General features: G+C 51.1%; 1 protein-coding gene across 5 annotated transcripts in view; it reads left to right on the top strand.

Moving 5' to 3' along the window:
• The window catches only part of KAZN (kazrin, periplakin interacting protein), a 1,227,887-nt gene that overhangs the window by 1,060,290 nt on the left and 141,672 nt on the right, over positions 1-25,925 (top strand). For all 5 annotated transcript variants that reach the window (XM_005544737.5, XM_065529711.1, XM_015452645.3 and 2 more), the window contains one exon: positions 12,759-12,950. In XM_005544737.5, coding sequence (XP_005544794.2) covers positions 12,759-12,950 — 192 coding nt within the window. The remainder of the gene's footprint in view (positions 1-12,758; positions 12,951-25,925) is intronic.

Here is a 25,925-nt window from a genome sequence, read left to right as displayed (position 1 = left end):
GCTGAGGCTCAGTGCCAGGCACATAGTGAACACCCAAATGGGAGCTGACACCCTCAGGTGAACCCCAGTGGCTGTGGGTTGGTGCAAAGACTGTCCAGATGGGGGAAAAGGAGAAAGACTGATATGGGCAGGAAAAGCCTGGAAATGGCTTTGAGGCAGAACTTGGAAGGTTTGTGCCATGCAGTGTTTCAATCCAGAAGGACTGGTCACTGGGATCAAAGAGAAGCTAGAATTGAAGTCTAAACAGTGATAAGTGCTCACTGCTTGGAAGAGCTAAGTTCCCTTGTCCATTTTTGCTCACCTAGTTTCTGAAGAAAGAATAAGGTAGCCTTCAAGTTTGTAAGGACGCTAGGTGCCCAGAAAACTGTCTCTGACAAAAGCAGTGTATCAGGATTCTTTTTCAAGTACAAGGGATTAAAAAGTGCAACTCAAACTGGCTTAAATGAAAAAGGGAATAATTGGCTTATGTAACTGAAAAGTTCAGGAATAGGTTCTGGCTGCAGGTGTGGTGTGATCCAGGACTCAGGTATTCGGGTATTATCTGAATCCTGTCCTAGTCTCATTGACTTCTCCCCTCCCAGTGTCAAGACAGCTGCCAGCAACTCCAGGCTCCATCCTCACAGCCTGAGCCCATTGGTAAAGAGAGAGTCTGGATCCTGGTCCAGAGATTTACCTCTGATTGGACTGACTTGGGTCATGTGCCTTCTGAGCCAGTCACAGTGGTCAGGCTGATTCAGTGATCTCATTAGCCAGACTGGGTCGTATTTTCATCCCTGAACCACAGGTGTTGACAGTGGGGGCTCCCCAAAGGGAAATGGAGATGCCATGTTGAAAAGAAGAGTCATAAAATATCAGCCAGACAGAAACGTCTGCTGCCCAGTCCAGGAGGGGATAATAGAGAAATTTGGAAAGAAAAGGCTGGATGAGGTGGCCTCTCAGAGGAAGCGGTAGCATGGAGGCTCAGCTCGATGGCTGTGCTAGGAGTCTTCCTTGTACCAACAGGATGGCCCAGGAAGCCCCGTCCCAAGTCGGCCCACCTGACTTGTGATGAACTGGCTACAACTTGCAGCTTCTAATCCTCAGTGGAAAATGTGCTCATTAGGCCGGGCACGGTGGCTCATGCCTGCAATCCCAGCACTTTGGGAGGCCGAGGCGAGCAGATCACTTGAGGCCATGAGTTTGAGACCAGCCTGGCCAACATAGCGAAATGCCGTCTCTACAAAAAAATACAAACATTAGCAGGGCGTTGTAGCGCATGCCTGTAATCCCAGCTACTCGGGAGGCTGAGTCAGGAGAATTGCTTGAACCCAGGAGGTGGAGGTTGCAGTGAGCCAAGATCATGCCACTGCACTCCAGCCTGGGCAACAGAGTGAGAGTCTGACTCAAAATAATAATCATAATAATAAATAACTTGTCTGTGGTTTTACATGAAGCAACTGAATTGGGATTAAAGGGGAAAAAATTCCTTTATTAAAACAACAGTTAATAAATACTAACTTAAAAAACAAAAAAAGAAAATGTACTTATTGAGGGCTGGGGGAGGCAGCTGGCCAGGCCGTGAGCAGAGGCCAGCACTTCCCCATCCCTCCTGCCCAAGCAAATTCCCAAGTAGGGAGGAGCAGACTCTTCACAGTCATCAAGGAGGCCTGGCCACGGGCTTTGGGATTGAGTCGTCCTTCCTGCCACCACCAGTCGGGGACCCAGCCACCCTGGTGGCAGGCAGGTGCCTGCCTCTCCCACCCCAACCCAGATGGTGTTTTTGGAGATTTACATTCCTCCGGGTGCCAGAAGCACCTGCCAAGTGATTTTTTGCAGCCTCTGCCATGAAGGTGTTAACCCAGACTTCCGGCAGACCCCGGGGGGCTGCATCCTGCAGTGCCAATCCTCAGGTTAAGTGGGGCTGGAGGTCTGTGATTCCTTGACTTCCCCAGGACATCTCTGCTTCGGAGCCTGTGACTATCACCCTTCCAGGGCAGCGACATGGTTGCTGCCCAGCCTGTGTTTGGTGAGGGGTGGGTGAAGGCATGCAGGAGAGGACCGGGTTTCTGGGGTGTGGAGCTGGGTGGGCCCAGCCCCCCATGGGAACTCTGAGCAGCAAGATGGTAGAAGAGGATTCGCGTGGCACTCGGGGCCCCCGAGGAGGGTCTGGCTAAAGGTGTGTTTACGGGCCAGCAGCTTCACCGGAAGAGCCTCTGCAGGGAAGACGGTTTCAACACCACCTAACGGAAAAAACAATTACTGTGCAATATGAGAAAAGGACAAAGGCTGTATTACCTGAGTCCCTGCACCCTCCACACCCACCTGTAGTAAGAGTTACCAAGCGGCTCTCCGGGCGGGGGAGCGCCTTGGAAGAAACCCTGTAGGGGAGTAGGTGGGTGTTATTTGAGAGTCTTCTCCTATTTGGGGATGGCTGGACTGCTTCCCGTCACCCCCTGCTGAGTGTCAGGATCATATGACATAGGCCCGGAGGACATGGAAATCTCCACCAAGCTGTGGCAGGGCGGCCACAGAGCCCAGCAGACCTGGGCTTGATCCCGTGTCCTGCCAATGTCTGTAAGCTTCAGGTAGGGACCACCGCAGCCCTGCATGGCTCCCACTTTTACCTGCCTGCCACCAGGGACTGGGGACTGAGGGACGGATGGGAGGGTCCATCTGGCAAATGGGGACAGAGGTGGTTCAAGAAGATGGCGCTGCTTCCAGCTCCCCACGCAGGGACCAGGCAGGAGAGGGGAGGCCAGGGTGGGCCTGAGAGGGTCAGCCCCATGGAAGGAGTGATGCCAAGGCTAGGCTCACCTCACCCTAGAAGGCTCAGGGTGACCAACAGAAGCGTGTTCCTGAGGCTGGCATTTTCCAGCCTACAGCCACCAGACGTCTCACTCCACAGACAAGCCTTAGGATGCTGCGAGCTGAGTTTCCTTATGGCAGCTCTGGTCATATACAGAGCTTGGAGGAGGCTTTGGAGGAGCCTGCAATAGAGAGCCGGTGTGGCTGCTGCAGCGGCCCTGGGCTGGGCTAATCCAGGACTCCCAACCCCACTCAGACGCTGGGCCAGCTGAGCAAAGAGGCTGAGGTTCTGTGACCTCAGGCCTCCCCATCCAGGGGAAGGATGAAAATGGGGGTAACTCTCCAGGGAAGGTTTCAGGGCTGTCTGCCCAGCTGCAGGCCCAGACAGGAAAGGTGCACACGGCTTTTGTCTGCCTGCACGGCATCTTGAGTCTGGCAGCCGTACCCACAGGAGAAGGGGAATAGATCAGTGGTTACAAGGAACAGCAAACTTCCTATGTTTAACTGCATATTCTCTCTGTGACTCAGTTTCTTTTGTAAAATGGGGAGGTCCCCTAGGGTCCTTAAGGGGACTGAGAATTCATGCACATGAAGATTTCCATCAATCTCAACACATGTGAAGGGCTCAGAAAGCGTGACTCTGATCACCTGGGCAAAGGCGACAAGCACATTCAAGCTCAGAGCAAAGATGCATTTCTTTCCTGCCGCGTGCTACGCCCGCAGAACTGCAGAACAGAGGAGGTCCCTAGTCCCCTGGCGAAGACCCCCGCCTGCTCTGCCCTGGGCGGTGAGCTCTGCCGGCCTCCTCGTCTCTGATTCTTCCTTTCAGGACTCCCCTCCTCTGCTGGGTACCTGCTTTGTTGGATGCATTAATACATTCGTCCCGTCACTGCTTAGTCTTGGGGGCCTGGGAGTCCCTGTCTCTTAAGATGACTTTGCCCATGAGAGTCATTGTGTCTCTTTTTTTTTTTTTAATTTTTATTTATTTACTTATTCATTCATTCATTCATTCATCCATTCATTTATTTATTTATTTTAGACAAAGTCTCTGTCACCCAGGCTGGATCACAGTGGCACAATCTCGGCTCGCTGCAACTGCCACTTCCCAGGTTCAAGCAATTTTCCTGCCTCAGCCTTCCAAGTAGCTGGGATTACAGGTGGTTGCCACCACGCCCGGCTAATTTTTTGTATTTTTGGTAGAAACGGGGTTTGGCTATGTTGACCAGGCTGGCCTCGAACTCATGACCTCAGGCGATCCATCCCCTCGGCTTCCCAAAGTGCCAGGATTAAGTCATGAGTCACCATGCCCATTCATGTCTCTGTCTTAAAACTAACCCTCCAAGGACAATATGATTCCTTATTTTTAGAACAGGCATCATCCCAGTGTACTAAAATCACATCTGGACCTGATTTGGCCCCAATTCAATAATAGCAAGAGTGGTGGCCAAGGGGGCACTCACAACCTACTAGATGCTGCTGGACCAGTGCACGGCAGGGCGGCACAGAGCCCAGCAGACCTGGGATTGATCCCGTGGCCTGCCAATGGCTGTGGGCCTCAGGTGGGGACCACCACAGCCCTGCATGGGGTCATGAGATGGGGGCTGTCATCCAGCACCTGGCATCCACCTACTCAGGGGTGGCAGCAGCCATGGTCTCTGCAAGGCTTCATGGAGACAGTGGCAGGTCAATACAGAGCGCTTGTCACTTGGAAGTGACCTCCATTTGGCTGTGGTGGGTGTGGGACCATTCTCTAGGCATCCAATTTCTTTCCCACTGTGTGTGTGTGTGTGGCGGGGGGGGGTGGCTCAAGCAAACACCCTGGTGTTTTCTGGACACACAGACCCCTCGCTGTTCACAAATCCACCAAGATGGATGGGGTTTAGACCAGGATACCGCTTTCATGGGGGCCTGCTGGAGAATAGGGGGTTGGTTGGTTGTGTATCTGGATTTATTTTGTGGGGAGGGCTACAAAAATGAGTTTTTAATGGAAAATCTGAAATATGCTACTGCTAAATTTAGATTTTTTTTCTTGGGGTATAATTCACATACAGTAAAATGCTTGGCTCTTAAGTGTACAGTTTGTGTTCAGTGAGTTTGCATGGCTGTTGATCAGGGCGTCCACCCCTGATGGTCAGCTGGGGACGGTCCCTCCAAGCCTGGACTCCACTCAGAGCCCCCCAAGCTCTCTGCCTCCCTCGTTCTCTAGACTTGATGACTCAGCCTTCAGCACATTCATCTCTGCTGTTTCATCCCACCTTCCTGGGCTGGGGAAACCCGAAGGTCAGGGTTCTGCAGTTAGTGAGGCCAAAGTCTTCTTCCGGAACATCAAGGAGGTTTACCCTTTTCCGACACGATCGTGATGAGCTACATTTGACCCTCATGTAGAACCTTCCGGAGAGTTTCCACTGAGATGATTGCTTTGTTTAATGTTTACCACAGGCCTGAGAGACTGGCCTTGGCTCCATTTTCAGATAAGACATCAGAGGTTGCTTGTCCACAGGTCAAATAGCTGGGAAGTGGGGGAGCCAAGACTGAGCCCCAGCGAGCTGACCCCAAACCTGTGTGCCCGCCTCAGCACTGCACTGCGTGCCTCCCAAGAACACGGCATGGAGCACGGTGTTGGGTGTCGGGTGTGGGCAGAACAGTCCCTGCCCTCGTGGAATGGACAGGCTGGCTCCATGGCCATACCCTTCTCCAGGGGCTGTGCAGGGAGTGTCCCTAGTGGAGGGCCAGGACCGCCATGCACTGAGTGGCTGACTCACTCATACCCTGCTGAGGGGCATGCCTGCCTTCACTGGCATCTGCCAAGCCTGGTTGCCGCCTGGGCCCTGCTGGCTCAGGAAGCCCTTGTGTCACCCACAGACCTTGCTCCTCTCCTTTTGGAAGGTGATAGCGTGACAGTTGAGGCTGGAAGTGCTGGAACCAGACCATCTGTGTCCAAACCCTGGCTCTGCTCTTCACCCTGTGTGATCTTGGCCAAGCCATTTAACTCCTCTGTGCCTCAACTTCCCCATCTGGAAACTGTGGATGATGATAGTAGGATCTGCTTCATGGAGTTACTGTGAGAATTAAACTAGTTAAGCAGGTAAAATACAGCAAAGCTTAGGGCATAGAGTATGTGCTCAAGAAGTATTAAGAAAGATGTAATTGTTATTATTATAAATAATACTCATAATATTATTGTTAGTTAGACCTTTGGCTTGGGGAGGCTGAGTTTACAAACCTACAATTCACCCAGAGTCTTAGCGGTCCGAGAGGTTGCCTTCTGTTTTAGGTGGCTGCTGTAGCTCTAGCCATTAAGTCCACTTTCCAGAAGTAGAGAAGGTGGAGAAAGGTGGAGAAAGAGGTAAAGCCCTATTTTTGTAAGGGTCGGTCCTCTTAAGGAACTTTTTTTCTGCACCTCACTGGCCAGAAGTGTGTCACATGGACAACCCTAGCTGAAAGGGAAGCTGGAAACCAGCATTTTTAAAAAGTGGGACTCATTGCTTTTGCAGACTAAAGGAGATGGGCTGCAGAAGGGCAAGGGTCTGCCCCAGCTCCCTTTGCCACCTGGTATGGACCTTTCCTCTGAGTGGGTACCCCACACCCCCTTTCCCTTGGGGAGGAGGCCCCGGGGACCTGCGGCATGGCCTGCCTGCTGGTATCCTCGTCCCCACCGAGGGTAGCACCATTGGTAACAGTTGGCTCCCTGGGGCAGGAGGGCTACCGTTTCCCAGACAATGTTTACTTCCTGCTACTATGGCCAAGAGAACTCTGCTAAGTCTATGGGTTTTGGGCCCCTCTACTCAGGGGCCTGAGGGCACTGAGGTTCCCCAGCGTCAGCAGAAAGGTACCCAATCAATCTTTGGGGGTTTTTGTCCTTGGGCAAAGGCCAGGAAAGTTTTCTCCAGAAAGGATGACTCCTTCCTCAGTAGCTGTTTTGCCTTTGGCAAATGGCTTTCTCCTGTCATTGGGTCACCAGCCCGAGCTGCTCCAGATGCTTAACAAATACCATCTTCATCTCACACCCTCTAGCCCAGCGCCAATAGGAGAGCTCCGTGCAGTCACGGCAGCGGTCTGGATCTGTACTGTCCCTTACCTTAGCTCCTAGCCACGTGGGTGCACTTGAAATGTGGCTAGAGAAACTGAGTTTTTCATTTTAATTAATTTGTACGTAAGATAGTCACCTGTGGCCAGGCGCGGCGGCTCACGCCTGTCATCCCATCACTTTGGGAGGCCGAGGCGGGCGGATCACGAGGTCAGGAGCTTGAGACCATCCTGGCTAACACGGTGAAACCCTGTCTCTACTAAAAATACAAAAAATTAGCCAGGCGTGGTGGCAGGCGCCTGTAGTCCCAGCTACTCGGGAGGTTGAGGCAGGAGAATGGCGTGAACCCGGGAGGCGGAGCTTGCAACAAGCTGAGATCCAGCCACTGTACTCCAGCCTGTGAGAGACAGTGACTGGCCCACGGTCACACAGCAACGTAATAGTTCCTCTGAGGAAGAAATGCAAGTCTTCCAATGGCAGCTTCTTTATTGTTTCTTCAGAAATGTGGTTGGTCCCGTCTGCAGAGGGGAAGATGAGTTGTGGACACAGTGCTCAGTGTGCCAGGCACATGTAAGCACTTTACACGTGTCTTATTTATTCCCATCTCCCCTGTTTTACAGGTGAGGCCACCGAGGCCCAGGGAGGAGAAATGCGTCGTGGTGGCCCCAGAACTGGTAAATTGAGAGGCTGTGCTCTTGGCGCTTAGGCTGAGATTGCAGTCCCAGGGCCGTCTCCACTCCTGGAAGAGTCTGGGGGATGCGAGACCTGGGCCTCCACACCCAGCTGGGGCAGGTGCAGTTAGCAAGCTCCGATAAGCCTCTCTCTTTCCGTGGAGTTGTTTTTCCAGCCTGGTCTCCTAAGACTTGGCTCCTGCAGGTGCTGCACCTGGTGACCCACCCTCGAGGCTCCCATCAGCTTATTCACAGCCTGACTGGAGGGGTGGGGCTTAGGCATCAGATGCACCTGTTAAGAAGCGCGCAGGAAAAAAATCTGCCTTTGCCACTGTTAGCCAAAGAGAAAGGCACATGGCACTCAGCTCCATCTCACTCTCTGCTCTCATCTGAGTGCAGGGTGCAGAGAAGACCCTGGCAGATGCCCTTTCTGTGCCTGCCCCGCCTCCCTCCTGTGCAGTGCTCAGGCAAAGCCCGCTCCCCTGGTTGTCCCATTTCATGGTGTCAAAATCCCCACGAGATGGGAGTAGCACTGCTGCGATAAAACACAAGACGCCCAGTTAAATTTAAATTTCAGATACGTGATGAATCAATGTTTAATATAGGTATGTTCCATGCAGTAGTTGGGACATACACTGAAAATGATTTGTTGTTTATCTGAAATTCAAATCTATCTGTGCGTCTAGGGGTGTTTGTTTGGCATTACTTTGTTTTGTTTTGCTTACTCTGGCAACCCTAAGTGGGTGGCATCTGTGCAGCATACATGACAACTGAGACCCAGAGAAGTGACATGAGGCTTGTGCAAAGTCAAGACGAGGCCCTGGCCAGGCCTAGGTTTGAAGCCAAATGTCTTGGAATCCTTTGCCTTCTTCCTGGACAACAGTAAACAATCTTGGCGGCTTCCTTGGGTGGTTGGAGGAGACCCAGAAGTCACTGAAAAAAAAAAAAAAAGACCCAGCACGGTGGCTCACACCTGTAATCCCAGCACTTTGGGAGGCCAAAGCAGGTGGATCACCTGAGGTCAGGAGTTTGAGACCAGCCTGGCCAACATGGTGAAACCTCGTCTCTACTAAAAATACAAAAAATTACCCGGGCATGGTGGCGGGCCTGTAGCCTGTAATCCCAGCTACTCGGGAGGCTGAGGCAGGAGAATCACTTGAACCCGGTAGGCAGAGGTTGTAGTGAGCCGAGATCACGCCACTGCCCTCCAGCCTGGGCAACAGGAGTGAAACTCCATCTCAATAAAACACAAAATTAAGCCAAAACAAACCTGCCACTTCTACCTGTGTGACAACGGACATACTGTTAGCAGTCACTCACACCTTATTGTGAAATAGACTCTTAGTGACAGTCGAGTAGGGAACAGGGGCCCTGGCAGGATGGAAGATTGTAGAGTATTGATCAAGAGGAGAAAATTCCAGCCTTGGCGACTGCTAGAGATAGTGAGCTGAGGCAGGAGCGCTGAGGGGTGGTTGGGGCTGAGCCTTTTATAATCTGACCTCTCCAGCCTTCCTCCCATTCTTCCTCACCTGGCACCCGTTTCCTGGTCACTCAGGACCCTCCAGCCTTGCAGCTGCCTTTGTTCACACCACTTCCTCCTTCCCCAGTCGCATCCTCTAGGGTCCCTCTGGAATGCCACCAACTTCTCAAGGGTGTCTGAGTGCTCCGAGTACATGTGGCCCTTTCCGTCTTCTGTTTCTTTGTACGTGCGTCTATTTGCTGGAGGCTTCTTGAGGCCAGGAGTCTTCCCTTCTCTTTCCTGGCCTGGAGTGTAGGTGGGCCCCAAATGTTTACCCAGAAAGAGGGCAGGGGTGTGGCCCCAAAAGCAAACCTCCTACTTAGGAGTTTTGCTAAGAGACTTGGACAGTTCCTGGGCTGCCTCCGTGGCACATGAGGTTGGGGGTCCTTTGATGGTGGGATCCAGGAGCACTAACCTGAGAGTGGGGCCTGTCTGGGGCTTTCACCCCAGTGCCCCCATGCCCAGAGCCATACGTGGTATGGGCAGGGACCTCTCCATGTTAGGTGGATGGAGGCGTTCCACAGACGTCACCGAGTGCCCCTGATGTGTCGCACAGACACTGTTTCCAGCACTCGAGACCCGATAGTGAAGGAGACAGGGCAGGATATGCGATCGGGCCCTGTTCTCGGATCCTGTGTCCACCGAGCACGCAGCTGGGGAGTGAGTGAGCCTCCAAGTCACTACGGGGTTTTGTCCGGGTTGCCTGCTGTGCTGTTGACACTGGACAGGAGCGGAGCCGTTTTAGGTCTCTTGAGGCTGTGACAGTGAGGCTGAGACAGACTGATGGGAAGGAAACTGTGAAGAGGGGAGAGGAGCTCCCAGGCAGGACACAGCTCTGCGGAGGCCCCGAGGTGCAGCGAGTCTAGCGCCTTCCAGAACTGAGAGAAGCCAGCAACCTGAAGGAGGCCTCAGACAGGGCCGAAGAGGCAGCTAATATGCCGAGCGGGGCAGGGAGGCTGTCGGGGCCAAGTGAGATGTGCCTTGCACTTCAGAGGCGCCCTCGGGCTTCTGTGGGGAGGAAGGACTCAGGTTAGGAGGAGCTGGGAGGGCAAGGTGGTACCCTGGGAGGCCTCCTCTCCTTAGAGGGGTGGCGGGGCCCATCGTGGCCTCAGGAAGTGATGTGAGATGGACGAGGAAATAGGGGCTGGAGTTGCCACCACCTTTTCCCAAGGCGGCTGGTGGGAGAGAGGTGCTCCATCCTCAGGGCTCAGCCCTGCTCCCCCTCTGCCTGCCCCCTCCCCTGGACCTGCTCAGCCCTGCTCCCTCTGCCCACTCAGCCTCGAGGCCAGTGGATGCCTAGGGAGTCCAGAGGGTTGTAGTGCCTTAGAGATTGCCAGTAGGCACTGATGGCGAGGGTAGGAGAAGGCAGTGCATTACCATTATTGCACCCTCTCTGTACATGGCATTCACGGAGCACTTCTAGCATATGTACATGGGGTACTTCCTGTGTACATGGAGCACTTCTTATGTACATGGAGCACTTCCTGTGTACCCAGGGCACTTCCTGTGTACATGAACACTTCCTGTGTACATGGAGCATTTCCTTTATGAGGAGGGGCACTTCCAATGCCTCCGAGGAGCCTCACAGCCAATGAGGGTTAGACCCTGTTTAACAGATGCAGTGTCCGAGGGTCAGCAGGGAGGGACTTGCTCATCAGCCACCACGTGCCTGGCTGGAGACCTGGTGACTCCAAAGCTGTGCCCCCAGCCATGCCCCTTCCATGACCCTCGTGGTAGAGGACTGTGCACCGGACCTCCAGGGAGTACACATCCCCTTTTAGCAGCAGGGATGCTCCTGGCTCTACCTGCACATGTCCGGTCCAGCCAGGGCTGCCCTTGGCCCCTCCCCTGGTCCCTCTGTGATGTGGAATGGAGGGAAGGGGAAGGCAGTATGGGGAGGAGAGGAGTCCGTGCAGAGGGTGGGACGGCCGGGTGGCCAGCGCAAGGCTGGTGAGTGCGGCGCCTTCGTCTGTTCATTCTCGAGGGTGGCCAGGTGCCAGGTGCTGTTCTAGGCACGAGGATGCGGCCATGGACAAAACAGACTCAAGTTCCCGCCCTCCTGGGTCTTACAGCCAGCCTGTGGATAAACAGATCCACAGGGCATGACAGGCGCTGACGGCTACTGCGGAGAAAGAGCGAGGAGGAGGGAGGCCGGGGCTCAGGGTGGCAGGGTGCAGGGCGGCAGGGCAGAGTGTGCTGAGCTTCCACCATAGCGGTGATGGACACAGACAGCCCTGCACCCCCACCCGCCTCTGGAGCCCACATTGAGTTTGGGAAGGAGACAGATAAATAGAGTATCACACAGGGTGGTGAGAGAAGGCCCTTCCACGCAGGTGATGTGGAGTGGATGCTTGTGTCACAATGAGGAGGCAGCCACAGGAAGAACCAGGAAAGGATGTTCAGGTGGAGGGCACTGCAGAGACAAAGGCGCTATGCTGGAAAGAGCATGGCATATTGTAGAGAGGGGGACGAGTGTGGCTGTAGGTGGGAAGAGACAGAGGATATAGGCAGAGGCCTGGCCCCAGCCAGGGCTGCCCTTGTCCCCTCCCCAGGTCCCTCTGTGATGTAAAATGAGGGAAGGAAGGGGAAGGCAGTGTGCGGAGGGTGGGGGTGGCCCAGTGGCCAGCACGAGGCTGGTGAGTGTGGCACCTTCATCTGTTCATTCTCAAGGGGACCTGCTTAATGAATATTTCAGCGTGTCCTTCCACCGTCTCCTAAGTGAGGTTTGCTCCTTCTCTTAATGCGCTCTCCTAAGAGTTATGCAGAGGTATGCGTAGCCTGGCGCCTGTGCACAGCCTGATTGCCTCTAGCACCCCTTAGCAGTTCTGTTTTCACCGTTGCCCAGGTGAGCTGACCTGGGTGTGGGTGTGTCTATCTGCCCACAGGACTGAGAAGCTGACAACACCTGCGTTGACATGGCTCTCACTCTGAGAGGAGGACATACCTTCTGGGTCCCTCCCAGCACCCAGGGCCTGAGTGTTCTCCTTGGCCCCATTCCTGGGGCCTCACTGTACGTAGGGTTGGATTTAAGTGCTGCAGAAACCTCTGTCCACGGTGTCACCTTGTCACTGCTCATTAGACCCTATTTTCCTGCAGGACAGTCAGGTGCAAATGCGTAAGTTCTGTTTGTACACAGTGCTGAGCTCCTCAAGGTTATGTGTTTTGCAAAATGTGTTGAATATGCCTTTCTATGGCTGTTTCCCAAGCATGAGACTGGGAGTCCAGGCTGTGGAGTCAACCAGGCCTTGGTTCAAATCCCAGCTCTGCTACGCACTAACTTTATGACCACCTGGAGTTACTTAATCTCTCTGGGCCTCGAGGTCCTAATTTGTAAAATGGGATTATGATGGTCCCTAGCATCTGAAGGTTTTGGTGGCTTAAATGAGATAATGCTTATGAAACTCAACTCAGCATACTGTTGGCTCGTGGTTATGATGCTAACTCCTAAGACCGTCGGCCACTGGAGTGGGCATTCTGAGTGCAGGACAGTGACGGTGGATTCCCCGGAGTCGTGGTGGCGGGTGGGGGGGTCTCACTAGGTGTGCTCTGCAGACTGTGGGTGGGGCCTAAAATTGGCGCTGGGGCTCTTTGGAATAAGGCAGTGGTTTCGAGGGATTCTCCTCCCTTCACATATGTAGGAAAGGCCCTGAATGCAGAGCAAACAGAAAAGCCAAAGCAACCTCAAACCATCCCCAGAAAACGCGAGTGAGCGGCAGCCAACGTTCCTGTCCTCTAACCCTGTGCCCTTCTCCCCTAGTGCTCCTGCGGGAAGAAGTGTCGCGGCTCCAGGAGGAAGTTCACCTTCTCCGGCAGATGAAGGAGATGTTGGCAAAGGACCTGGAGGAGTCACAGGGCGGCAAGTCCTCCGAGGTCCTCTCGGCCACCGAGCTCAGGGTCCAACTGGCCCAGAAGGAGCAGGAGCTAGCCAGAGCCAAAGAAGCCTTGCAGGGTGAGTGATGAGTGAGCAGCGGTTCCTTTGCTGGGGGCTCAGGCCCCAGGGATCTGGGGTCCTCTCCATGCAGCGGAAGTGACGCATGCAGATGGACACAGGGGTCTCCCAGCACCCACCTCCAGCCACGGCTGCCCTGTCCCTTCTTCAAGTGGAATTCTGCATCTTGTGGGGTGGGTGCAGATGCCATTCCTTCCTCCATGTGACCATTGCCCATATGGCTGGATGTGAGGTGCCTCCCTCTGGGGTGTGATTAGTGGGTGGGCATCTTGGCTGGACCAGGACACTGGCCCAGCAGCCAAGTCTCTCTTACCCGGCACCCTTGGGGTCCTTCGGTGCCTCCACTCAGAGCACAGTGTGGCTACACTAGTTTCTCTGCTGGAGGACATGTCTGTGTCCCATGCGTCCCTCTTGCTCACCATGATGGGCTCTCCTGGGCTCAGAGGAAGGAGTTGGAAGATGACATGGTGTAGTGTCCAGGGGGTCTCTTGAAGACAAGGACCACAGACCCGTAACTACCATGTGGCTGGTGTGTCTTCAGCCAGAAATTAATTTAGATGAGGAAACCGGTGTCCACATGCTCAGCCTGGTTTCCCTGGAGGGACCCACATCACTCTCTCCCGGGAGGCACCTGCCCACATTCTGTGGGGCTGGAAGAAGGGTCTCAGCAGGTTATTTGAGAAAGGTTGGAAGCCATCATGTAACCTGTCAATGGACTCCACAGTGCTTGGAGAACTCAGGCATCAAACATCTGGGGAAAACATAGCCTTAGGGGTCTGCACTGATTCTCTTAAGCCCCCTCAGTGTCTTTGCTTCTTCTAGAAAAGACAAAGCTTTGCAACCTGCTTTCCAGTTATCATTCACTAGAACAATGAGTCCTCTTTAAAAATGTTGTTTCTGAAGCTAAAGCAGGTTTATTAATTAGGTTAATACCGTGCTGCTGTAACAAAGAGACCCCAAAACACAGAGGCTTAAAGAATCTGTTTCTTCCTTAACCACCCCGCAGTGAGCATTTGAGTCTAGTTGGGTGTATGTTTTCCCCTCGGTCTATGAGAGACCTCAGGGAAAGAGCCAGAATCGAGGGCCAGAGATTTGCCTTTGTGAGAGCTTGGTCATGTGACCATTCCTTGATGCAGAGGATTCTGGGAAATGTAGTTTCTAGCTATGTGGCCTTGTCCCAGCTAGGACTCTAACAGGGTAAAAGGGAGAATGGATTTTGCTGAACCATTAATTGGCTCAGTCAGAGCCAGTTCGCTGACAAAAGGTGTGATGTGGGCAGCAGGCCAAGAAGGCTATCTGTCCAGTGCACAGCTGACCATCCCTCGGAAAGCCTGGGAAGTCCTCAGGTGAGGGTGAGCTTCTATCCAGAGTGTCACAGCACTCTTGACAAATGTTCTTTTCAGCAGTACATGTCGCTCTCCGAGGCAGGTGGATGACCCTCTTCTTCTGGGGTCTTGTTTCTGGTGGGGCCATGGCGGCAGCGTTTTGGGTGGTCTTTTGAAGCTGCAGTGGATTTTGGGGAACATTGTGGCCCAGCTGACATGGCATGCCTGGGAAGTCATTTTGCCAAGCAGGCACGCTTCGCCTCTATGCAGCCACCCGGCAATCTAGGCAGATCTGTGTGCGCCATCCTCCATGCCCAGTTTCCCAGGATCCTGTAATATCCATTCTCCTTCATCAGGATGGAGACCCACGTCTCGGGAATCTCCCACAAGCAAGTGCTGCTGGGCCCAGGCTGTGCAAGCTATTGTCGTTTGGTCTTGTGAAGCTTTCTCATGTAGTGGAGAGTACAGGGTGGCTCAGAAAGCAGCCAGATGCTGCTCAGTCACCTTTCCCACTCTGTGTCCCAGGGACAGAGACGCTGACCTCCGTGTCTTTGACCAGGGACAGGATTTTCACCCCTATGTGCTCTTCTGGACCTGCAAGGAGGAGAAAAACCTCCCTTAGCGGTTCCTGGGCCTAGAGGGATGGGCCGGGGGTTAAGCAAAGGCTCACTTACACCACCATCCTCAGCTACTGGGATGTACAACCTAGCTTTCCAAACCTCAGTTTCCTGATCTGAGTGATGGGACATTAACGGTGGCTTTGCAGGAGGTTGTGAGAATGAAAGGAGGTAATGCCTGGAAAGGTGATAAATAGGTCCCGCCGTTACGATAATGTACCTCCTTCTCTCTTTAGCCCACAAGGCACAGAGCTGTACAGGCAATCTTTCCTAACTCTGTGCTGTAAGATTTCTTATCCACCACCAAAGATCTTTGGCCTTGCCCAGGGATGCAGAGATCTACCCCTTTGTAGGAATATTAATATAAGCAACAAGGACTTGTCAGTATTCATGAAAAGGAAGCTTTATTGAGCACCTACTGGGTGCCAACACCGTTCTAAGCACATGACTTACCATTCACCTCAATCCTGCCAGGAGCTGGAAACCCCATTTCTCAGGTGGAGACGCCTGAATGAGGTTCAGGGAAAGTAAATAACTTGACCAAGGTGACAGAGCTAATTAGCAGCAGAAGCAGAGACTTATTCCCGCTGCACAGACACGCCTCATCTTCCCTCTGGGTGTGTTACGGGGAAGGAAGTTGGCCCGGATGCGAGAGACAGAAGCCATTCTTACTTCAGTGGTGGTGACAGCGGACTCAAGTCAGATCTGGGCTTGAATCCCACCTCTACCACTTATTAGCTATGTGAGCTTGAATGCATTCCTTTGTTTTTACTTTTTTATTTTACTGTAAGTTCTGAGATAAATGTGCAGAACGTGCAGGTTTGTTACATAAGTATACATGTACCATGGTGGTTTGCTGTACCTATCAACTCATCATCTAGGTTTTAAGCCCTGCATGCATTAGGTGTTTGTCCTAAAGCTCTCCCTCCCCTTGCACCCACCACCCAACAGGCCCCAGTGTGTGATGTTCCCCTCCCTGTGTCCATGTGTTCTCATTGTTCACCTCCCACTTACGAGTGAGAACATGCGGTGTTTGGTTTTCTGTTCCTGTGATAGTTTGCTGAGAATGATGGTTTCTAGCTTTATCCATGTCCCTGCAAAAGACGCAAACTCATTCTTTTTTTGTGGTTGCATAGTATTCCATGATGTATATGTACCACATTTTCTTTATCCAGTCTGTCATTGATGGGCATTTGGGCTGGTTCCAAGTCTTTGCTATTGTAAATAGTGCTGCAATAAACATACGTGTACATGTGTCTTTATAGTAGAATGATTTATAATCCTTTGGGTATATACCCAGTAATGGGATTCCTGGGTCAAGTGGTATTTCTGGTTCTAGAGCTTGGTTGCATTCTTTAACCTCCCTGCCCCATTATTCCTTTGCTGAGAGTAATAGTAACAATGCCTGTGTTTCTTATAATTGGGACTGATAAACAGTAGCCTACTTCATAGGGTTGTTGTGAAGATTGAGGTAGAAAGTGCATGGCCTGGTGTGTAGTACCATTGGTGCCAATACTGAGATCTGCTTGGAGATGCTGTTTGTCTGATTCTCATGAGGGGTGGTCCAGACCTGAGACCCCCCCGAGCCTATCCAAGCTCCAGGTAGCAGCATTCCTGAAAGGCAGTGAGATGGGCACCTTCAGCCGCCACGAGCATCCTGCCTGGAATTCTACAAAGTCATAAATAAGATGCTTCACCAGCCACAGCACATGGTGAGTAAATTGCAGACAGATGTGGGCAGAAGGAGTCCAGGGCATGGAAAGGGATTTATATGCCTATAATGAGGAGAGGGGGAATAAACGTGCAAGCCGAGCAAGCAGCAGATGTTGGGCAACACTTGTTAACATCCAGTGTCCCTAACGTGGGAAAAAGCAAAGCCCCCAAAGACTTACCCCTGGCAGATTCCCTCTCCAACTAACTCCCCCGCCGTCTTGTGTTTGAATGAGACCCGAAATTTCTAGCATGTGAGAGGAATAGGAACTCAAGCAGGCACCCAAAACATCAGTCTGTGGTTACAACACAAAAGCAATGAAAAGAATCGTGTTTGGGAAAAACGGGGGCTTAGAAGATTCCTTTGTTTCTTTGGAAATGAGTGTGGGAAAGTTTGGTTTTGAATTTTGGTCTCCTCATGAGCTTAAAGGCAGAAACCTGAATGATTGTTTAAGAGAGAGAGAGAGAGAGAGAGAGATTTTTTTTTTTTTGAGACAGGGTCTCACTCTGTCATCCAGGCTTGAAGTGCACTGGAGCAATCTCAGCTCACTGCAACCTCTGCCTCCTGGGCTCAAATGAACCTCCAGAGTAGCTGGAACTACAGGCACATACCACCATGCCTGGCTAATTTTTGTATTTTTTTGTAGAGATGGAGTCTTGCCATGTTGCTCAGTCTGGTCTCAAACTCCTGGGCTCAAACGATCTGCCCGAGTCGGCTTTCCAAAGTGCTGAGATTACAGGCATGAGCCACCAAGCCCACCTCATCAATGATATCATCTTATGTATAAACTGCATGAGCCCTGCCTGGCTCATGTGGTAAGCGTGTAGCCTGGGGGACCCCCTTTGGGGTGTCTGTTGATTTCCTCAGGCCTCCTCAATTTCATGATTTCCCCGCGAATCAAGGCAGCACAGAAACAATGATGGTGAAAATTTGCTTCATTCCTTTTTAAATCTCTTAACAGCATGTCAAGTGTTTTGAGCATGTTCCCACAACAATAAATACTCTTTGAAAACATAATTTTTAATGACTACATAATGTTCTAGCAAATGCAGATACCATAATTTATTTAGCCGTTTCCCTATTATTAGACATTTAAGTTGTTTCTACTTTTTTTCTCTCTCTGTCTTTCTGTTTGTGTTTTTGCCGTTATAGAACACTGTCATAAAGATCCGTGTGTGTAAATCTGTTTATTTTCGTAAGACGCATTTCTTAAGCTTTTTGGTCTGAGGACCACTTTACACCTTTACAGAACTGAAGACCCCCAAAGAGCTTTTGTTCATTTTTAATGAACAAAAGTAATGTTTTCAAACAGTATTAATGTTTTCAAAATTAAAACTAGAAAAAGGATGTAAATCTTCAGTAATTTATTTTAAAATCATCATAATAAATTCATTATATGTTAATGTAAGTACAGTATCTTTTTCTTTTCTTTTCTTTTTTAGATAGTCTCACTCTGTCACCCAGGCTGGAGTGCAGGGGCATGATCTTGGCTCACTGCAACATCCGCCTTCTGGGTTCAAGTGATTCTCGTGCCTCAGCCTCCCAAGTAGCTGGGACTACAGGCGCCTGCCACCACGCCCGGCTAATTTTTGTATTTTTAGCAGAGACAGGATTTCACCATGTTGCCCAGGTTGGTCTAAAACTCTTGATCTTAAGCAATCTGTCCGCCTCAGCCTCCCAAAGTGCTGGGATTACAGGCGTGAGATACCTTGCCCCACCAATACAGTTATCTTTTAATGAGAAGTAGCTGTACTTTCCCAAACAGATTTGAATGAGAAGAGCAGCACTGTTTTTTAAACATTTTTGTAAAACTCACTGGTGTCTGGCTTCATAGCAGAGTGCTGAGTTCTCATCTCTGCTCCGTCTGTCTAGTGGGATTGTTGTTTTGGTTGAAAATCTGGCGTACACAGTTTTGTATTAATAGTTGGAAAAGAAAGGATCATATTAATTGCCTTGTTAGATAATTGTGAGTGTTCTTTGATACCATGCTGAAACTCAGTGGTAGTTTCTTGAAGGTTCGTTGCAGTGCGCATCTGAAACCTAATCCTTTGTACTCTGCTACGTTAAAATCCTCTGGTCTAATTTGCGCTTCAAAATTGGTATTTTACCCATTTTTTTTTTTTTCTTTTGAGACGGAGTCTTGCTCTGTCTCACCCAGGCTGGAGAATAGTGGTGCCATCTCAGCTCACTGCAACCTCCATCTCCTGGGTTCAAGCAATTCTCCTGTCTCAGCCCCCCGAGTAGCTGGGGCTACAGGCGTGTGCCACCACACCCAGCTAATTTTGTATTTTTAGTAGAGACTGGGTTTCACCATGTTGGCCAGGGTGGTCTCAAACCCCTGACCTCAGATGATCGCCCGACCCAGCCTCCCAAAGTGCTGGGATTGCAGGCATAAGCCACTGCACCCGGCTCCCGCATATGTATTACTGGGGGAAAATGGCTTGAACAAAGTCTGGAAGACTAGTCTGTACATGGAGGTGGGAAGGAATACCTGATGTTGAGGCTTTGCTTCAGGCAGATGGTAGGCGATGGTCACAGTGAACTCGACGATCACACCAGAAGCTCGGGGACCTTGGAGCTTTTCAGCAGGAGTCACTATGTGAAGTATGGTGTTTTAGGATGTCCCCATTTTCATTTCCCTCCCTCTCCCTCTCTTTGCAGCCTGGTCACTGTCTTTCTGGCGCATGGTGGTGTGGTTACATCTGTGTGGCTCCTGGATGTGCTGATGGCGTCACCTCCCTTCTGTCCCCTCAAGGTCTCTGCATTTGTATTTTATTCTCCCCCAGCCTCCAGATGGTCACTCTTCCGCCTGGTCCAGGTTCAGGCTCCGCATCCTCTAGGCAGCTTTCTGGACCAGCTTCCCTGCCCAATGGGCTCAGGGCCTGTCGTTGGCAGAATAATGATGTCCCCCTCTCCCAAAGATGTTCCCAGCCTAATTCCTGGGACTTGTGAATGAGTTAGGTCACACAGCAAAGGGGAACGAAGGTTGCCAATCAGATGTCCTTGGGATGAGTCTCTGGTGGGCCCAGTGGATCACAAGGGCCCTTGAAAGTAGACGGGGAGGCAGAAGAGAGAGTCAGAGGAGATGTGACCCAAGGAGCAGAGGCCAGAGGGATTTAATGTGGGGCTTTGACACATTGTTGCTAGCTTTTAAGAGGTAGGAAGGGGCTGCAAGCCAAGGAGTGCCGGAGACCTCTAGAAGCTGGGAAAGGCAAGGAAACAGACTTTCCCTAGAGCCTCCAGAAGAAAGGCAGCCCTGCCAACACCAGGGTTTTAGCCCAGTGACACCCATTTTAGACCTGTGACCTCCAGAACTACTATAAGAAAATTCATTTGTATTAATTAATTTGTGTTATGTTAGGCTAGCAGTCCCCAACCTCTTGGGCACCAGGGATGGGTTTCATGGAAGACAGTTTTTCCAGGTTCCCGGGGTTGGGGGATGGTTTGGGGATGATTCCAGTGCGTCACATGCATTACATTTCTTGTGCACTTTATTTCTATTATTATTACATTGTAATATATAATGAAATAATTATACAATTCACCCTAATGTAGAATCAGTGGAAGCCCTGAGCTTGTTTTCTTGCAACTAGGTGGTCCCATCTAGGGGTGATGGGAGACAGTGACAGATCATCAGGCATTAGATTTTCATAAGGAGCTCACACCCTAGATCCTTCACATGCAGGGTTCACAAGAGGGTTCACGCTCCTATGAGAATCTGATGCCATCGCTGCTGATCAGACAGGAGGTGGAGCTCAGGCAGTAATGTGAGCGATGGGGAGCAGCTGTAAATACAGATGAAACTTCACTCGCTCCTCACCTCCTGCTGTGCAGCCTGCTTCCTAAGAGGCGAGGGACCAGTACTAGTCCATGGCATGGGGCTTGGGGACCCCGTGTGAAGCCACTGCGTTGTGTCACTTTGTTACAACAAGAATAGAAAACGAACCAGGCCCTCGGACTTGGCAGCCCTAAACGCTGCCCTGCCTCAGGGCTTAGGACATGTGAGGGTCATCTGTTTCCTTTAGAGACCCCTGCAGGGCACACAGCAGCCAGCACAGGGCGGGTGGAGTTGGCTGACACTGACTGAGTGTGGAGGAGAAGAAAGGATATGGAGTTTCCTCTCCTTTCTGGAAGGACTAAGGTCTGTGGGAGCCTTTTCCCTGCCACAGAGTGAGTCACCTGCCTTACACTGAGCTCCTGGAAGAAATACAACTTTATTATTTAATTTGCTCATTCACCAAATGTTCCCTGCAAACTTCCCTACACCCGAGCCTATGCCAATGCCTGTGGTTCAGAGCATTCCAGGACCTGCTCAAGAGTCTAGAGACATGCCTGAAACCTACGACACACTCAGTGTATGTTACTTGAATCCTATTTTTCCAAGTGGCCAACCAGGCCCATAGATGAGAGTCTATCCCATAGGCATTCCTGCTTCAAGGAGTTCTAGGCTGCAGAGACTGTCTTAAGCCCAGCAGGGTCGGTGGGGCTGGGGGACTAAAGTTCCCAGCAGGTGCAGCCATGCCCTGGCTGCCTTTGCAGATGTCACCAGGCCTGCAGACAGTGGGGTAGTAGGTGGCCTGAGAGGCTGTTGAATAGAACGATGTGTCATCCGTGCTGAGGCGGCCATGCCCACTTGCTTTCTTAGACACACATCCTTGTCACCACAGCACTGTGTGGGTTTGAAAAGCTACTTGATGTTTCCTGTGTCCCTTCCCACATCCGCACTCCATTCTTAGTCTCATTCCTTCCATCAAAGACGTGTTCATCTTCTGTGCAGTTTATCACCCGGCATTGAATGTGTATGTTCCTCTTCAGTGATTCATATGCTTGAAGCTACTGCTGTTTCTTTAGCCTGGTGGCTTTCGGGGCTGCTGCATGGGGCCCACCCTGAGCCAGCCCCTCGCTCCCACAGCCCTGACGTAGAAGACTGTTCACTGGTAAATCTTGGAACTCAGTGGAAGCTTCCAAAAAATTTAACTCTACAGACAGAATGTCTTCCTAACATACTACCGGCTGCTTTTAAATATTGTTAAGAGATTCCCCCTTAAAGGCTACTTAGACTCCACATTTTGATCCAGTTGATAATAATTGATGGTCAGTTGGAAGAAGTGCCCAGGCTCTGTTGTTCTGTTATAGCTGTCACTGGACTTGCTTTCAGCACCCTAACCCTGGCTGCTTCAGAGGGCAGCTGGATTCCTTAAAAAAACCTATGCCCTAATGCACAAGTACTTTTTATTTTATTTTATTTTTCGTGGGGGGACAGAGTCTCACTCTGTCGCCTAGGCTGGAGTGCAGTGACATGATCTTGGCTCACTGCACCCTCTACCTCCTGGGTTCAAGCAATTCTCCTGCCTCAGCCTCCTGAGTAGCTGGGATTACGGGCGCCCGCCACCATGCCCAGCTGATTTTTGCGTTTTTAGTAGAGACAGGGTTTCACCATGTTGGCCAGGCTGGTCTTGAACTTCTGACTTCAAGTGATCCACCGGCCTTGGCCTCCCAAAGTGCTGGGATTATAGGCATGAGCCACCACGCCCAGCCCACAAGTACTTTTTAAAAATAATTAATAATCATCATCATTTAATTTGAGAGTAGTTTGAGGTTTACAGAAAAGTTGCAAAGATAGTACAGAGCATTGCTGTATACCCAGTTTCCCCATTAAGATCCTTGCACAAGTGCCTTAAAGCCATCGCTTGTCATGCTTGCTGATTTCTCATTGGCCAAAGCAAGCCACCTGACCAAGCCCTGTATCACGTGGGCGGAGCTCTGCAAGGCCGGGCTCCTCGACAGCCCCGTGACTCACAGTCCAACACAGAGATCCTTTTAAATAGAATCATTTCCAGAACCCGCCCTGGAGTCTGGGGTTCTAGTGACTGACAATCTACATATTGCAACAAACTTTGTCCCCTTTGCTTTTTATGCAGTAGGCTTTTTTGCATCCGAGGAACTGGTGTCCTGGTCCTCATCTGGGGTTTTTAGCACTAAGTCCATGACCCTCTGGGAGTTGGCAGGCAGCCAGGACAGCGCCTTCCCACAGGCGTCCCTGTCCCCCACACAGCCTCCTTAACATGTGCCCTTTCCGGCGTCTGCTTCAACACTTGGATCAGCTTCTTAGTAGATTCCGTGATGTCTTAAGGTTCTAATTATGGACATCTCCCAGTTATCCTGAGAACAACGGAAAGGCTGGTCTGTTTGCAAATGCACAGACACCCTCTAGCACTCACCCACGCCCATCTGATGCTTGTTTTGGAAACATTTACCAGAGCTCAACTCTTCCGTGTTCTGGGGAGGGGAGGTTAAGCCCATTTTATAGTTGGGAAGACTGAGGTGTGAATACACACTGCATCGCTTTGGGTGATAATCATTTCAGCTAGCATGTATTTAGCACTCGGAATTTGCCAGGCACTCTCTTCATTCGTTTGCCTGTGTGAGTCATCAATCCTCCCAACAGCCCTTGTTCGATGGGTAGTGTTTGTTACCCTCAGTTTCCCCATCTATAAAATGGGGATGAGAGAGGTTAAGAAATTCTTTCGGCAGGATGTAGTGACTCACGCCCTAAACTTTGAGAGGCCAGGGCGGGTGGATCACGAGGTCAGGAGTTTGAGACCACCCTGACCAATGTGGTAAAACCCTGTCTCTACTAAAAATACAAAAATTAGCCAAGCGTGGTGGCACGTGCCTGTAATCCCAGCTACTCAGGAGGCTGAGGCAGGAGAATTGCTTGAATCTGGGAGGCAGAGGTTGTGGTGGGCCAAGATTGCGCCACGGCACTCCAGCCTAGGCGACAAAGCGAGACTCTGTCTCAAAAAGAAAAGAAAAGAAAAGAAAAGAAAAGAAATTCTTCTACGGTGTTCTAGCTAGTAGGTTTTGGAGCCAAAACTTGATCCCTAGTGAGTCTGTTTTCCAAACCGATATTCTTCATAGATATTTAGCAGGTACTTCTTTGATTCTGAGGTTCTCAGGGGTGATCACAGCAGAAAAGAGGAAAAGGGGGGAAATAGGGAAGCGAGGAGAAAGAGGAGAGGATCTGGAAGTAGGTGTCTTTCAGAGGCCCCTTCCCTGGAGACACCAGGAGTTGTTTGTTTTTTTTTTTTTTTCTTTTTTTAGACGGAGTCTCACTCTGTTGCCCAGGCTGGAGTGCAGTGGCTCGATCTTGGCTCACTGCAAGCTCCACCTCCCAGGTTCATGCCATTCGGTACCAGGAGTTTGAATGCATTTTCAGCCTTTGCTCTGGAAATGGTCCCAGGGAAGAAAGGCTGCAAGTTTGCTGTCTTGGCCACACCAGACAGAAGTTTTTCTTCCTGCCTCCTCCCGGTCTCATCCTCCTTCCCCCTGCAGTGCATTGAGCACGCTCCAGCCCCCGGAAATGCCAGAGGCTGTGTTTACGGTAGGGGCAGAGGCTGCACGCTCTGATCCTCAGCTTTTAATTACTCCAGCCCTCCCCTGCCCCTTGCCAGGAAAGGTCAGAGATGGATTCCGCAGAATGAGGACAGGACTCGGTGTTCGTCAAGCCACGCTCTCCAAATGCCTTTCAGAAGACCTTGCCCAAAACGCTATTAAGTTTTGCCTGGAGCATGGCCTCCATCACTGTGCCGGTCTTCGTGCCTACCTGGCCATGACAGAGTCAGGACACGACCTTGAAAATGTGGCAAGAAAATGAAAGCCACACTGGCCTCCATCCCAGGAGAAGAACTTTGGTGTGAGCAGGGGAGGGTCCATCTTCAGAGGTGGCCTCAGAGGCAGTGCAGGGCACTCTTGCTCTGCAGTGTCTGAGCTTGGCTCAGTTGAGCACAGGTCCAAGGTGGCTGTGGACACAGGGTCAAGTCTGACACAGGCCTTGACCCTGATCCACCTCACCCCCGCTTGGCTCCCAGGGGAATGTGCTCCTGACCTCAGACAGGGAACTTTTTTTTTTTTTTTTGAGATGGAGTCTCACTCTTGTCGCCCAGGCTGGAGTGCAGTGGCACAATCTCAGCTCACTGCAACCTCTGCCTCCCAAGTTCCCGCGATTCTCCTGCCTCAGCCTCCCAAGTAGCTGGGATTACAGGCACCTGCCACCACGCCCGGCTAATTTTTGTATTTTTAGTAGAGATGGGGTTTTACCATGTTGACCAGACTGGTCTCGAACTCCTGACCTCAAATGATTCGTCCCCTGTGAGCTCTTTTTGTAGAGCAGCCCTGCTCATGGTCAGTCAGCAAAGGAGGTAGCAGGGCTTTGGGGTACTGAATCCAACACAGGAGAGGACGTGTGGGGAACAGGGACTGCGGTTTCACTCAGATTTAGCAAAACGTATGGAGCACCTCCCAGAGCCAGCCCTATCCTGAGCATGCCATAAGCCTTCTCTTCACATTATCCCCAGAACAGCCCATGACGTAGATGGGGTCACCCTGCCTTTACAGTTGGGGAAACTGAGGCTCCAAGATCATACAGCATGCGAGTCTCAGCATTTGGATTTGAAGCTCTGTGTCTGACACAGATCCTTCACTGCTGCACCAGTGCTAGTTTTCCATAAGTAGACATCATTTTAATGTTACTAAAATATTACTAGAATCCCACTCATTCAACAAATACTTGTTGAAGTCCTATTGTTTGCCAGGCATTGTTCTGGGCACTTGGGGTATATCTGTGGGCAGAATTGACAAAGATCCTTTCTTGTGGAGATTACATTCTAGAAGGGTGCACCAGTCACTACTGCTGCGTAACAAACTGCCTGTAAATCTTAGTGGCATGAAGCAACCACCGTTTTTCTTGCATTTCATGATCTTGTGAATCAGGGATTTTGCAGGGCTCAGCTAGGCGATTCTTAGGTTCTCTATGGTGTCAGTGGGGGCCGTTCCATGCTATTCCTCTGGATGACCCAAGATGGCTTCACTCACATATCTGGTACCATGGCAGGACGGCTGGGCTCAGCTGGGTCTGGCAACCACGTGCCCGTTTGCAGCCCCTTCAGCATAGTAGTCAGACTTTCTACATGGAAGCTCAGGGCTCCCACAGAGAGGGCTCCAGGAAACCAAGTGCAAGCTGCCAGGCTTCTTATGACCTAGTCTCAGGAGTCACTTAGCATCACTTCCGCCACTTTCCATTGGTGACAGGCCAGCCAGACCCCACACTATAAAAGGCATGTGGCATGGGAGATACGTTTGTGTTCAACTTTGCAAAAATACCATCTGCCAGGGAGGGAAGGGAGAAAGCAAACAAACAATATAGCAAAAAGTAAATCGTATGCTGTTTCAGGGGATTGTAAGTGCCATGGGGAAATGAAGATTTTAAAATAGGGTACGATCAGACCCAGCTGCTCCACTCACTCCTGAGTGTTTACTCACC

Source organism: Macaca fascicularis, chromosome 1, assembly GCF_037993035.2.
Source record: "Macaca fascicularis isolate 582-1 chromosome 1, T2T-MFA8v1.1".
Classification (NCBI taxonomy): Eukaryota; Metazoa; Chordata; class Mammalia; order Primates; family Cercopithecidae; genus Macaca; species Macaca fascicularis.
The sequence above is the reverse complement of the archived record's forward strand: the minus strand, read 5'-3'. Positions and strand labels throughout refer to the sequence as shown.